At 31.4% G+C, this 15,685-nt stretch overlaps 1 protein-coding gene across 1 annotated transcript in view; it reads left to right on the forward strand.

Moving 5' to 3' along the window:
• SPINK5 (serine peptidase inhibitor Kazal type 5) overlaps window positions 1-15,685 on the forward strand; it is a 191,465-nt gene that overhangs the window by 123,938 nt on the left and 51,842 nt on the right. Inside the window, exons 12-15 of the mRNA XM_055112771.2 lie at window positions 9,230-9,357; window positions 11,371-11,434; window positions 12,321-12,448; window positions 13,988-14,051. Of these exons, the coding sequence (XP_054968746.1) occupies window positions 9,230-9,357; window positions 11,371-11,434; window positions 12,321-12,448; window positions 13,988-14,051 (384 nt within the window). The remainder of the gene's footprint in view (window positions 1-9,229; window positions 9,358-11,370; window positions 11,435-12,320; window positions 12,449-13,987; window positions 14,052-15,685) is intronic.

The following is a 15,685-nucleotide window of genomic DNA, read 5'->3' on the forward strand; positions in this document are numbered from 1 at the left end:
GTGAATCCTTAAAAAAGGGAATTACCAAAGTTGAGGAAAGCTTAATAAAAACTAACAATGGAAATACAGAGACAGACAATAGAGAAGAAAAATGAACAAAATTATACACTTTTTGAGACAGCAGCAAGAAAGCCAACATATGCATAATGGGAATACCAGAAATAGAGGTGAGAGAAAAAGGAATACAAAAATTATTTGAAGAAACAATGGCCTAAGATGCCTTAAATTTGATGGAAAAAAATTAATTTTAACATTTAAGAAACTCAATACACCCCAAATAGGATAAATATGAAGAGATCCACATGTGGCTCATCATGATTAAAATGTTGAAATAAAAAAAAAAACAAAGAGAAAATTTAGAAAGTGGCAAGAGAAAAATGACACATCCTATATACAGGCTGTATACAATTAAAAGCTGGCCCCTCATCTAAAATAATGAAGGCCGGAAGGCAGTAAAATGACATGTTCAGAATGCTGAAAGAAAAAAAAGATTAAGCAATATTCTATATTCTCAAAAGCTATCCTACAAAAATTAAAACAAAATAAAGATATTACTGTACTAAAGAAATCTGAGAGACTTTGTTGTTAACACAACTACCTTAAAAATAATAATGAAGGAGGTCATTTAGCTGAAAGGAAATAACTACCAGATGGTAGCTTGGACCTACAGACAGAAATGAAAAGCACCAGAAATAGTGAAAATTGAGTTAATCTCTTAGCCTTTTTAAAAGAAATAATCTTAATATATAAGGCAACAATTATAATGCTGTTTTATCAGGTATATATATATATATGACAACAATAGCATAAAGGGTGATAGAGAAAATAAAGCTTTATTAAGGCAAAGTTTCTATATTTTACCAGGATTAAGTATTATTCTGAAGTGGTTTGTAATAAATTAAGGTGCATATTGTAATTACTAGAGTAGCTACTAAGAAAATAGCATATATAATAAATATATAACATCAACAAAGGAATTATAAAGGTGTACTAGAAATATTTAACCCAAAACAAGATGGTAGTAGAACAACAGAGAAGCAAAAAAAGACAAAAGCATATTGAAAACAAATAGAAAAGTAGAAATGTAAATACAACCATAAAAGTGATTATATTAAACATAAATGGTTTAAACATCCCAATCAAAATGCAGAAATTGTCAAATGATAACAAAGGAACTATAAGCTATCTCCAGTAGGTGCTCCTTAGATTCAAAGACACAAATAGTTGAAATGATAAAAGATTGGTACCATGCTAAGTTTAACCGTAAGAGAGCAGGATTGGCTATATTAATATGTGATAAAATAGACATTAAGACATTATTAGAGACAAATAGGGATATTTTATAACTTTAAAAGTGTCAATACGTTAAGAAATATAACAATGATAAATGTATACCCACCTAATAAAGGCTCCAAATTTATATAACAAAAAATGCTATAATTAAAAGAAATGAAAAGAAATGAAGATTTCAAAAATAATCATTAGGAATTTCAATAATCCACTTAAAATACTGATAGAACAGCTAGACTAAATATGACCAAATAGAATACTTGAAGAATACTATCAACTAATTCAACCTAAACTGAAATATAGACAGTGCTTCTCCGTTGATTGTAGAATATGTATTATTTTAAAGCAACAGAGGAACATTTTCAGGATACACTATATACTAAGGTACAAACATAATAAATTTTAATATATTAAAATCATATATAGTATTTTTTTTTTTTTTTTTTTTACCACAACAGAGTTGAATTCAAACCCAACAAGGAAAATGAATCGTGAAAATCCCCAAATCTTTAGAAATTAGGCAACACACTTCTGGATAATTGGTGGGTTAAAGAAACAATCTTGAGAGAAATTGGAAAATAATTTGAATTGAATGAAAACAAAAAGACAACAATTTAAGACTTACTGGACTTGTCTAAAGCACTTTCTAGAGATTTAAATGGCTTAATCAGAAATAAGAGATAGGATTCAATAATTTAATCCTCTACCTTGAGAATATTAGAAAACAAAGTTTAGCAAACTAAACCCAAGCAAGCAGAAGAAGAAACATATAAGGATTGGAGCAGAAATTAATAAAACACAAAACATACAAATAATAGAAAAAATTGATAAAACCAATGTTGGTTCTTTGAAAAGATCAACAAACCTGACAAACCCTTAGTTTTATTTTCCCTTCAAGAAAAGAACAGAAGACAAACATTACCAAAATCAAGAGTGAAATAGGAGACATCAGTATGTGCCCTGGAGAAACTACAAGGCTTATGATGAATATTATGAAAAATATTATGCCACCACATTAAATAACTTAGATGAAATAGAAAAATTCCTAGAAATAACCAAATTATTGAAAATTGACCCAAGAAGAAATGGAAAATCTTAATAGACTTACAGCATAAGTAAAGACATTGAATCAGTAATTAAATTTAAAAAAATGCCCAAGAGCAGATGACTTCATTGGCAATTTCCATTATATACTGAAAGGAGAAATAATATGAATTCTTTACAGATTCATTCAGGAAGAAGAGACACTTTACTGCTCATTATATCAGTCCAGCATTATTCTGATACAAAATGTAGAAGATATCACAAAAGCAGAAAACTACTGACAAATATTCCTCATAAACATAGACAAAAAAGTCCTTAACAAGACACTGGCTGGCAAATGAATCTGCAATATGAAAAAAATAAATCATTACCAAATAAGAATTATCCCAAGAAAGCAATGTTGGTTTGGGAACAGAAAATCTATTCGTCTAATACACAATATTAACAGAATAAAGGGCAAAACCACATGATTATCTTAATAGATGTTGAAAAATCACTTATTAAAATCCAGCACTCATTCAAGATGAAAACTCACACAAAATATTATCAATAGAAGTAAGCTTTTTCAGTCTGATAAAGAACGTCTGTGAAAAACCTGTAACTAACATTATAATTAATGGTTAGAGAATGAATGCTTTGCCCTTAGGATTGAGAAGAAAGCAAAGGGTGGTTTACTGTCACCACTCCTATTCAACATTGTACTGGAGGTTCTTAGCCAGTATAAGGCAAAATTAATTAATTAATTAATTAAAGACACTTTTTATTGGAAATGAAGCAACTGTCTTTAATTCCAAAACATGATACCATATATGAAAAGTTCTAGGGATCCACAAAAAGAAAAATTACTAGAACTAATAAATGAGTTTAGTAAGATTTCGGTGTGCAAGATTAATAATACAAAATTGTATTTCTATATACTAGCAATGAACAATTTGAAAATTAAAATATTAATTTCATTCACGATAGCATAAAAAATGTGGAAATGAATTTAACAAAATGAGTACAAGACTTATACACTAAAAACTATAAAATGGTACTGAGAAAAATGAAAGATCCAAATAACTAGTGAGATAAATAGTCCATGTTCATAGATGAGAAAACTCAATATTGTTGAGATGGCAATTCTCCCAATATTAATCGATAAATTAAACATATTCCCAATCAAAATCTTGTCAGTCTTTCTTTTTGGTAGAAATAGAACAGTTGATCCTACTAGTTATATAAAAAATATTGAGACATTTAACAGTAACTGAATTTAAATTTTGTTATAATGCAATAGTGATCATAACAGCGTGCCGTTATTTCAAGATAGGCATAAAGATTAGGGGAATAGAATAGGGATTACTTACTTTTATGGTCAGTTAATGTTTAACCAACATGTCAAGGTAATGCTCAGAAAATTGAATATAATTAATTTTAAAAAACAGTTTTATCTTATACCATACACAAAAGTTAACTTAAATTTTATTTTGGTACTAAATGTAAAAGCTAAATATATAAAACTTCTCATGTAAAATATAGGAGGAAAAAATTCATGAACTTGGGTAGGTAGAGTGACTTTAGACATAAAACTAAAAGCGTAATCCATGAATACAAAATTAATAAACTGAAATTTATAAAAATTGCAAATTTGTGTGCTTCAAATGACAACAAGAAGTCAATGAAAAAGCAAATCATAGACTTGGAGAAAAATAGTCACAACTTATATAGCAGGTAAGGACTTAAATCCACAAAACATAAAAACCTCTTACAACCTTATTATAAGGAGACAATTCAATTAAGTATAGATATTACACCAAAGATATATGAATGGCTAATAAGCACATAACAAGATGCGCAACACCGTTATTATTTAGGCAAATGCTAATTAAAACCACAATGGGGTATCACTACACGTACCCACTAGAATGATTATAATCACAAAGACAGAAAATGCAAAATGTTAAGGGTGTGGAGAAACTGGAACACATATAGTCAGATCGGGGTAATATACAAGGTTACAGCCATATTGGAACACAGTTTGAGAACTTCTTAAAATTTTAAACAGATTGACCATGTGATCCAGAAAATTCAGTCCTAGGAATTCAGTGAAGTGAAAATACAGGTCCATAGAAAGTCAGCCATGTGAATATTTATAGCAACAATGTTTTTAATAGTTCTAAACTAAAAACAATCCAAATGTCCCAATGTCCACTGGTGAATTGATAAACAAAAGGAGTATATTTATTCAATGAAATATTATTCACAATAAGAAGGGATGTGCTACTGACAATTTTGCAATATGGATGAACTTCAAAAACACTATGCAAAGTGAAAGAAGCTAGAATTAAACAATTACATATTTATAATTCCATTTATATGAAATGTCCAAAAAGGGCAAATTTACAGAGTCAGAAAAAAAGTTTAATGATTGCTTGAAGCTGGAGGTGGGAGCTGGATATACTGTACACAAGCACAGGGGAATCTCGTAGGGTGATGAAAATATTTTAAGACCAGATTCTGACGATGGCTGTACAACTCTTTCCATTTACTAAAAATCACTGAATCACTTTCAATGGGTGAATTTTATAGTATATAACTAATACCTCAATAAAGCTGTTTAGAATTTTATTTTTCAGTTCATATGATTGTAACTGCTTTGGAATGATTTGTACATTACTATTATTTAATACAAAATTTCCTAGACCTTCAGAAAAATAGATTATAAAGCTATTGGGACTGAGTTATTTTGGGGTGGGAATATCTCAGACCAATATATCAATTGGATTAATGTTTATTGACCTGTGTAACAAATGTAGTTATCTTATACTTTTTCGTAGTCATATATGCAATTTGGTTTTCAAATGTATTAGCATACTGATACTGATGAAATGCTTTCATCGTATTAATGTCTCAATATTTATATGGTAGTTTTTAATTATTATTCCATATATTTTTACTTTTCATATTACCTGTCTCTTTGGTCAGTCCTACTAGAAATCTTTTATATCAGGTTATTTGATAATATACTCTCTTGTTTCTGTTTTCTATGGTGTTAATTCCTGTTTCTTTATGTTTGTTCCTGTTCATTTTACAATGGGGTTGAGGAATACTTTATTCTTTAAATTTAATTTTTAAAAAATTTATGACAAATATTTTTGAAGATATTAATAATTATACATCTCAGGATTTATACTTTAAGTATTTCTATTTATCATTATTTTCCAAACACTTTTTAATTTCTCTACCCCTAATGTTGTTTAGTAATAGATTATCTAATTTTCAAATATGTGGAACTTTTAAATATTTTATATTAGCTTTTAATTTTATTAAATTTTGGTCAGAGAATATAAATGATGTAGTATTGATTATTTGTTATTTCTTAAGACTTTGTGACCTCACAAATATTCTGCTTTTATGAATGTTTTATATATTCTTAAAAAAATGTTTATTTTCTGTTTCTTGGTTGTAGTTGTCTATAAAAATCTAATGGCTTAATATTCTTTTTTTTTTTTACTTAATATATAAATTTCTGAGAAGTGTTTGCTTAAATCTCTAAGTTATTGATTTATTTAAGTCTATTACATTCTATTTGTTATTGTTTGACATATTTAAAGTCTATATTATTAGGTGAATATATGCTCATGATTGTTATACTTTCTTGTTCTTGTTCTTGTCATTTTTTACTTCATATATTGTCCTTCTTTGTCACTTATGATACATTTTTGGACTCAATTCTAATTTTTAAGTGTTAATATTGCTGCATATGCTCTCTTCCTCTTCATTTTTGTCTTGTATATTTTTATTATCTTACTGGTTTGATACTTGCATGCCTTTTCATTTTAATTTTTCTCAATACATGGGTTCTTTTTTAAACATCAAATTACCAATTGTCTCTTAATTTGTAGGTTTAGCACATTTATATTTATTGTTATTTCTGTTATAGTGAGACTTGGTTCTTTCATTTTTAAAATATTTTCGGTTACTATATTTAGTAGTTTCTTCTTTCTAGCTTTTTTTGGGTGGTGATTTATTTTTGTTTTTATTATGACTATCCCTAAACAAATAGCCATACTTTTGATTATTTATTCTATTGCTAATATCTGTGTCTATTGTCAATTTGTCTTTTCTCCAAATGTATGTTAATCCACTCTCCATGTATTTTCTGTAAATACAATTTTGTTATTAACTTGATTTTAGCTTAAAATTCTTATTGCTTTTCTCTTTTATTCTTTTTTTGTTAATTATAGAAATTGTTCCTTTCTTCAGATATTTCTTTCTATATTTATTTTCTTCTTTTGGAGACTTCTAATTCTATTTTAAATGTTCTTTAGCTTTTCCTTTTTTAGAAAAATTGTTTCTTATTTCCATTGCCTTCTAGGAGAATTCCTTGATCTGATCATCTGGTTCACAAGTTCATTATTTATTTGTACCTATCCCATCTTTATTCTTTATATTGCTAGATTTATTATCATTTGAATATTTTCCATATACAAAATTTCCACTTTGTTCTTCCTCTATAACTTCTTTCTTGTTATTGTTTTACATTTGTTTATGCAGATATCTTCTCTTATCTCTCCATAACATAATTAGACTTGATAAAATATTTTTCTACCCATTCCAATATTTCTACTTCAATTAATACATGTTGTTTAGTATATTCTATTTTTTACTTGTCAGATATACAGATATTCTTATTGTAATATTCCATAATGGCTGTATTTATTTTTTCCGCTAAATTCAGTTAGGTAGTGTTCAATGTCAAGCTTCAGTCTGTAGCCCTTCTGGTGAGTATAAGGATAGAAAAAGAGATAAGACCCAGTGCTGGAGGTTCTGAATCCCCTCTTTTCCACTCCAGCTTGCTGCCACTTCACCAGGTCAGGAATCTATCTGTAAGGTCTCAGGCATTGTCAACATTAGGAAGAGGTGTTTTCTGTAGGTTGTGATCCACCACCTAGGGGTTTGGAGGGAAAGGAGATGGAGTCATATATCCTTGAGCCTGTTTTCATCATCCCCCAGCTGGCCTTTTGACTTGCTCTGTCATTCCCCTCTCTACACCTGTGACCTAGTTAGTACGTTGCTGTTGATTTTCTGGTGAAGGGGGATAGTAGTGATTGTTTTGAGTTAATTACTTTGATCTATAATTTCCCTATGCTTCTGTAGTTTCTTCAGGAATGATTTTTGAGAGAAAACCAAGAGCCATCCTGCTTTTTCTTTATGCTTCGGTCAGATTTCTCTTCTTTCTGTCCATTCCTTAAAAAGGACAGTCTAGTTTCCACCATAAATCCTTTGCAATTGCTGTTCTCTATGCCCAGAATGTTCTTTCCTCAAATGTTTTTGCCACTATATCTAAAATAGTCCCCATTCTGGTCACTATTGTATTTTTCTGTTTATTTGTGAGAGCACTTACTATAATTTATAGTTGTTGTGCATATCTGTCTCTTTCCATCAGAATGTAAGCTCCTTAGAATATGTATTCCATTTTTCTCTCTCTCTCTCTTTTTTATTTTATATTTTCTGTGGCAGCTTCACAGTCCAGAAGAGTGCTAAAATGTAGTTAATATGTAATAAATTTTGTGGAATAAATGAACAAATGAATGAATGAAATAACTTATATGGCCACTGCTTATCTTATTTTCAATCTATTTTTAACTTCTTTCTAAACATATGAATAGTGGAGTATGTTCTTTAGCTTTTCTTTTCTATTTTCAGTTCTTTCCCTTCTAGATAAGAGTTTCTCAACCTGATCTTCTGTATCCTACTTTTATTCTTTATATTATGTGACATACTGATACATCATAGGTCTACATTCTGTTTCATATTTATCATTAAAATGTCTTTATTTTGACAATGATAACATGAAGTTGTATTTTGCAATGTGATATTCTAAAGAAAAATTATCCAGTTTTATTATTTGGTTTTAGGTAAAAGTTAAAGTCAAGTTAACTCTATATCTTTTTTAGCTAGGTTATGTCACAATAATAAGTTGCCAAATAATGTTTCATAAGAATTCACTTGATCCTTATTGCAAATCTGGAATGTAGGTAGGGTGTGAATTTCCATTTTTCTGATGAGGAAAGTGAGGTGCAAAGAGGTGAAGTGAGTGGGTGGCAGGTCTGAGACTTGAACACTAGTCTTCAGTTATTACTTTGTGCATTTGTTTTTCTTTACCATCAGGTTTGTTCCTAAGTGTATGTCACATTATTAGAATAGAGATTTGGGCTTTCTCCTGCCATACCTAAAAGATGTTTAGTTTACTTGGCTTGTCAGTAGAGAAAACATTGAAAATAACAACAACAACAACAACAATAAATGGTTCTGTGTCAGGCACTGTTCCAAGTGCTATACATGAATGAACATATGTAAATCCCTATATAGTCCTGAGAGTTTGACAAAATTATAACCATTTTGCACATGAGGACACTAAAGCATAGAGGTGTTAAATAACTTGTCCAAGTCCCATAGCTTAAGTGGCAGACTTAGAAATATGAAACAAGCAATCCTTCTCTTAATTACTATTCTAATCTATAATAATAGAAACTTTACTGTAGTTTATAGTTTACTTAGAGCTTTCATATCCATAATCTACTGGGCCTCACTACTACTCTGTGGAGAAGGCAGGCAGGATTGGACAGACGAACAACATGCCAAGTTTCAGAGTGGTGACTTGGCCTACTTCACCCAGACAGCAAGTGGCTGAAGTAATACTGAAATTCTTTCTTTTGAAATCTAATTTTATCTGTTCTTGGATCATGTTTTATTGCCCATAAATTTATTAGCTCACTGTAGCCTTCATGATATGTTTTTCTTCTCCAGCAATTTACATTATTGTGGGCTTAAAATGTTAATCTATTTATACATCTAAGGACTATTTTGTATCTTATATTTTGACGTTCCTTGATCATGTCTTTTGCAGCTGAATTGTGATGATTTTAAAAAAGGAGAAAGAGATGGGGATTTTATCTGTCCTGATTTTTATGAAGCTGTTTGTGGCACAGATGGGAAAACATATGACAACAGATGTGCACTGTGTGCTGAGAATGCGTGAGTATTCTCTGAAGTAGGCTTTCTCCCTAAAACGTGTTCTCTCTATAATTACATGACACAGTTTTCCTACAGTCTTTAAGCTAACAATTCATTATGTGGGAGTTAGCCATTCCTAAATTATTAGTACCACTTCTTTTACTACTCTTAAGACAAATAAAGGTGTATAGCATAACACTTTATATTTTACAAAGCACTTTTATGTATGATTTATCAGATGGTTATCACTTTATGAAGTAGACAGAATAGGGAGATTATAGATTATATGTTCATAATCTATAAAATGTTATAGATTTTATATTTAAAATGTATAATAAAATATAGCTTTAATATAATAAAACAGATTTAATATTTTAATAAAATATAGATTTATGATTTTATAATCTATAAGATATAGATTATATGATTATCATGTATAACAGATTATAGAATATATTTAGACACACATACATACATATATACATATATATACATACACACATCTATCTTCTATCTATCCATCATCTATTATCTATTTGTTTATCTATGTGTATACCCTTTTTCACAGAGAATTATTTCATCATCAAATTATGTTTATTAAGTGCTTAATAATTTGTAATATTAGAGTAGATAATTGAGACTTTCAATATTAAATTTCTTCCCATCTCTCAACATTTACCAAATAGCTAAGGCATCTTACTGTCCTATATCTTGTCCCTGTTTTGTTCTCTCTCTACCTTCAATGCTAGATTTGGTTATCAATTGTCTTCACCAACAAGATGACATACCTGCTTGGCGGGTTCTGGCTTGTGATCTCAATCTTGAATTGTCTGGTCTTAAGGTTTTGCAAATATGAAAACCAAGGTTTGTACAGGCTAATGAGGGGTATTATAATTATTCACTTTTTGAGATCCTGCAAGCTTTAGCTCTCCTTGCAATAAATATTTTCAGCAAAATAAAACTGCTTTAAAACACTCTCATCCTTTGCAGGATGGTATTTTCAGAAATTCACTTTAAAATTATGTCCTCAACTCTCACCAAGGGTCAACATAGAGAAACAGAAAACAAACGTAGATATATGAATAACACACAGATTTTTATCAGATATATATTGTGTAGCACAAGTATGAGCATGCTATATATTTAATTCTTATTAAATTGTCTTATGTGGGGAATCCCATTATAAATCTTTAAATCTCTGGTCCAGGTGAAAGTTTCTCTCCCCTAATTTCTGGTATATTTCTTTGTACTATGTACTTTGTACTATGCGATGAGAATCATACTTCTCCTTGTGTTGTTTTCCTTGCAGCTCTAGCTGCTAGGAGGCTCTACAATAAAATTGAAAATTTTATTTTTATAGTGCCCCTCAGCTGATATCCTTTGAAATAACTTTTTTCTTATCACTTTTAAATACTTAGTTTTTTTCTTTATATTGTTTTTACTAAATTTTTATTGTTTTACAGATGTTATCATTGTAATCTGCTTTAACTTTTTACAAATTAGGAAATATGTCTTACATTTGCGGTTCTGTGTTTTCAGATATACTTTAAAGGTCTACGAGACTGAACAAAATTAATTATCAAGACTTTATGTACTTTCTATGAAAAATAAAATACTAGTCTTCATAACCCAAATAAAGAGTAGTATAGTGGGATGTTAGATAATACAAATTTGACTTTGTTTATTTAAAACAACAAAGTTCCTTGGGTGCTGAGTGTTATCTATTATCCAGTTACAAGCTTTACTTTTCCCCATCTTCTGGTGTGGATCCCTCCTCTAAACAAAGGTTAAAAAAAGATTTCTATAAATAATATTTACAAGTCTGAATCTTTACCATCTCTTCCATGTTAACTACATTTCTTTGACTTGAAGTTATAAACAGTGACTTTTATTAGAAAAAGTAATAAAATAATACTATGTGGCAGCTGTTTTCGGCAGTAAAGGAGAATGACAATGCAATGTAGAGCAGTTAGGTTTGAATGGTGGGAAGTTCTGTGATATTAAACTGCTGTGTCTACTAACTTTTGATTCTAGGAAAACCGGGTCCCAAATTGGTGTAAAAAGTGAAGGGGAATGTAAGAGCAGTAATCCAGAGCAGGTGAGGTCAATTGTCAGCGTGATGGGAAATACTGGGAGGCTAACTTCAAATAGTAAGTAGGTGCTCTCCTCTTCCTTCTTAGGTGGGAGCCTTGGAAGGAATTAATTCTTGCTTTATGTGAAATGGAATACCCAGTACTGCCCACTAATATGAAAAAGCTAATTATAGTCTCTGAAACTGGATCAGATTACTTTGGTGGTTAGATCTTTCAATCTATTGCTGCTTTGTATAAAAAAAAAGAAGAAGAAGAAATAAAAAGGAAACTACATTTGTAGTAGAAAGGGCACAACACTTCAGTCACTTAGCCTGAGTTAAAACCCCAGCAGTGTCACTTGCTGTTTGGAGACCTTGGACAAATTACTTAACCTAAAATGAGATTTGAACTAAATAGATTTTTTTTCTATGATACAGTTTTGTGAGCCTGTGATGGTAGGGGAAGGGGAAGGAAGAAAGGATCTCATACATGTCACACTTGTCTTTTTCCAGGTGAATGATTTTCCTAATTTTCAAGGTCTGATGCCCTTTTTATAAGCTTCCAGAGCACCTGAGGTGACTTGCACCAAGTCATTTAGCATCATGCAATTTTAAATGTCTCTTTTTATCACCTAGGAGATTGGGAGCAAGTTGATGGCAAGGACTGTGCTCTGTCTGAGTTCTGGCACATAGTAGGTTATCTGTTTACTAAATAAATGAATAAACAAGTAAAAAAGTTTTATATTTAACCACATGAATTATAGAGTACTTACTGAGCTACATCTACACAGCTGGTACTGCTCTAAGTGGCCCATAGCAATGTCAGAGGGACTGAGTTCAGTAAAATTTCTGAAAACAGTGTTGTCAGCATTACAATCTTGGTAAGTTTCAAGTTCTTCTCCCTGTTCTTCAGGATGTATGCAGTGCTTTTCGGCCCTTTGTTAAAGATGGAAGACTTGGATGCACAAGGGAAAATGATCCTGTTCTTGGTCCTGATGGGAAGACGCATGGCAATAAGTGTGCGATGTGTGCTGAGCTGTTGTAAGTAGCATCATCCCCAGTGGACTTGATGACGATGCACTTGGTTGCTGTCCCGAGAATCACTCTGCAGAGAGATAAAATCCTTTTCATGAAGCATGCAATTCTTTGTCTTTACACTGTGAAATAGCCTTTCTCACAGAAAGGCTTCTTTTCTTTTTCTTCTTATCATTGATTGAAGTTTCTTAAAAGAAGAGAATAAGGTGGTCATGTTAGTTATTAAATTCAAGACTCTTATTTCTTTTAAATTACAGTAATTTGAAAATGCATAGTGTTTTATAAGGCACAATATTTTAAAATTTAGAAAGCACTTTCATATGGAATGATCTAGGTCAGTCGTCTGACATCCATTGCTTCATTTGGGCATATGTAGAGACCCTTCCTGAGTAATGTGAGGCTAATTAAAATAATAATAGTAATAATGCCATGTGTCTGAATCTATGTATTAGCTTAAAGAGTGGAACGCGGATCATTACAAAAGGAAGGACTATTGGGTTAATCTTTATCTGAGTGCCTGGCAGTGCTTGGGCATTAAAGACGCAGATGTGGATAAGATCTAATTAGTCTTTCATATTCTGGCTGTTAAACAAGGTTTAGACTCTCTAATTCATGTGCCAGCAAACCTTAAATTGCTATATTTACATCACTGGAACTTTAAAATCAGGACAGAGATTTAACTGATTAGCAAACGTCACACCTGCCTTTGAAAATTACAGTTAGTCCTTGTAGAATTCAAGGACATGTCCAATCAGGTTTACAAAACGGTGATGATAACTGGTTTCCAGACAGGAAATCAGCCTGATTTCCACTTTCTTATCTAGGAGACATGTTCTCTCAATGTTCAAATCTGCCCTAATTCTGTAGGGTTTTTTTTTCTTTTTATGCATTATGTGAAAAGGGGAATTTGACCTCTCTAACTCCTGGTTTCTTACTCTGTGGAACTGAGATAGCCACACCTATCTCCGGAATGAGACGCTAATCAAATGATAGATGTGAAAGGGCTTAAAGCTCAATTCAAATGTAGCTTTCATTAACAACTTAGTACTTTTACATGAAAGCAAACAAATACTTTACAAGGTATACAAAGTTATACTTAAGGGTGTGGATGGCAATGTCTCAAATGCTCAGTTTGGTTTCACCCTTGTCACAGCATTATTTTAAAGCTCTTGGTTCTGCCTGTTAAAGGGAATTTTCCTGACAATCTTCTGTTTGTCAATCAAGGTGTCACACCCATTCAGTTTTACAGAACAAAGCTTCTAATTGACTGTCAGTGAGTCAGTTTCACACCCTTTCTTACTATAGGCAAGAAAGCTAATTTACAGAAAGCAAGTTTCCCAGATCCACTATTGCCGTCTTTCTTTCTTTCCTTATCTTTGGCAATTTCTCTGGCTCAGGCATTGAAGACGGAAATGCTTGTGTCTTGTAAGAGGATCATTTTCAGCAATTCGTAGCAGAGGATATGAAAGTGTTTAGCACAGGACTGAGGATACTGAAAATATTATTTGAGTCATAAACTGACCAACTGTTTACTTTTCTTAACAGTTTAAAAGAAGCTGAAAATGCCAAGCGAGAGGGTGAAACTAGAATTCGACGAAATGCTGAAAAGGTAAAATGACTCACCAACACAATTTTGTTCTTGTGGCCATATTTATTAACAAATGTATGCCTAAACCTTTGAGTAATGAAATAAAGTCATTGTCTTTTATTATTATATAGATATTTTTCTTAATATCAAAATTCCCCAAATTGACTATTCCTAGAATATTAATCATTAGATTCAGATTTAAAACAGCATTTCCTACCTAAGGCCCAAAATGTGCAATTTCCACCTGTGTTTCTCCAGTCCTCTAGCCCCCAAAAGAAGATATAAGATAGAAAGTTTGTATAAACCAAATTCTGCTTAATTTCTAGCAGCCTTCTTTTTGGTTTAGTGTAAACCCATTTTACTCTGAATAAACTGTTTAAAATTGGCAATGTAATATAAATTAAACAGGAATAATTTAAAAATTATTAGTGAGAGTGTTTTAAACACTATATCCACTAGTGCATTTTATGTGCAATTAAATTGACACAAGTTGAAGTTATTCACTTTGCCATTGTGATTATTCTGTTCAGAAAAACCTGCATTTATAAAGGTCTTGGTTCTGCTTTAAAAAAAAAAAAAAGACGAATTTTTAGATTGTGTTTTAAAAAAATCCTTAAAATTATTTTTTTGAAATTACTTGATAATTTAATTATTCAATCTAGTATAAAAAGTTTTGAATAAGCACTTTAGGTAATGCAGCCTGGATTTCTTAAATCACCTACTTTCAATGAGAGGGATAGCAGTTTCTTTGCTAAATGGCTAACCTTTTGTTGAGAAGTCAGAACGCCTGAGTTTTAGCCTTGGTTTTGCCATGCTCTGGGTGTGGGAGACTAAGTAAATAATCATCCTGGGCCTTAATTTTCTTGTCAGCAAAGTAAAGAGGTTAGATAAATGACCTGAATTTTACCTTCCTGTTGGACTGTGATTCTACATCCTGCACACTTTTGTACTAATACAAGTGCACTCCTTTTTGCAGATCGTAGGGCTTATGTTTTCCTAAAGGAAGAAACAAGCCCACCTTTTGGTAGTCAAGAGCTGGCCCTTCAGTTCGTAATGCTTATTTAATGAAGCAAAGCTCTCAACCTAAATAGGGTATTAAAGGTTTACATTTAGGAAAACTAAGTATTCAGAACCATCTACAGTTTATGCAACACTTGCCAAGGATTGAAAAGGAATTCTTTTGTGGTGGTTGTTAAATTTCAGTCTAAAACTTTGGGTCATCCTGTGATAGTTAACATTTTATTACTTCATAAACACAGAGAGTTATTTTCCTTTGTTTTTCATTAGGTCTCTGTACTTCCCTCTTCCTCTCTGTGGCTAGGGTCATTGTTTTGGTGGGGTCACCGGGCATGATGGTGTGAATAGGACTGCTTTATTGTGATGGCTCAATATGTTCCCTATAATTAACTTGTCACTAGGTTGCATACACAGTGTTTCTTCAGAATCTCCTTGGATGAATCACAACTTATAAACTGAAATTATCATTGTTTCTTTTACGAGAATCACTGAGCATTAATTTTTTATACCATGCTATGATTATCAGGTGACTGTCTTCTGCTTCTCTATTTCTAGGCTGTTACAACCATGAGGTTTGGAGCACATCCATTGCTCCTCCAAAAATAAATATCTTCTTAATAGGAAGCAGTTAGGATTCT

This window comes from Pan paniscus, chromosome 4 (genome assembly GCF_029289425.2).
Source record: "Pan paniscus chromosome 4, NHGRI_mPanPan1-v2.0_pri, whole genome shotgun sequence".
In the NCBI taxonomy this organism is placed as follows: domain Eukaryota; kingdom Metazoa; phylum Chordata; class Mammalia; order Primates; family Hominidae; genus Pan; species Pan paniscus.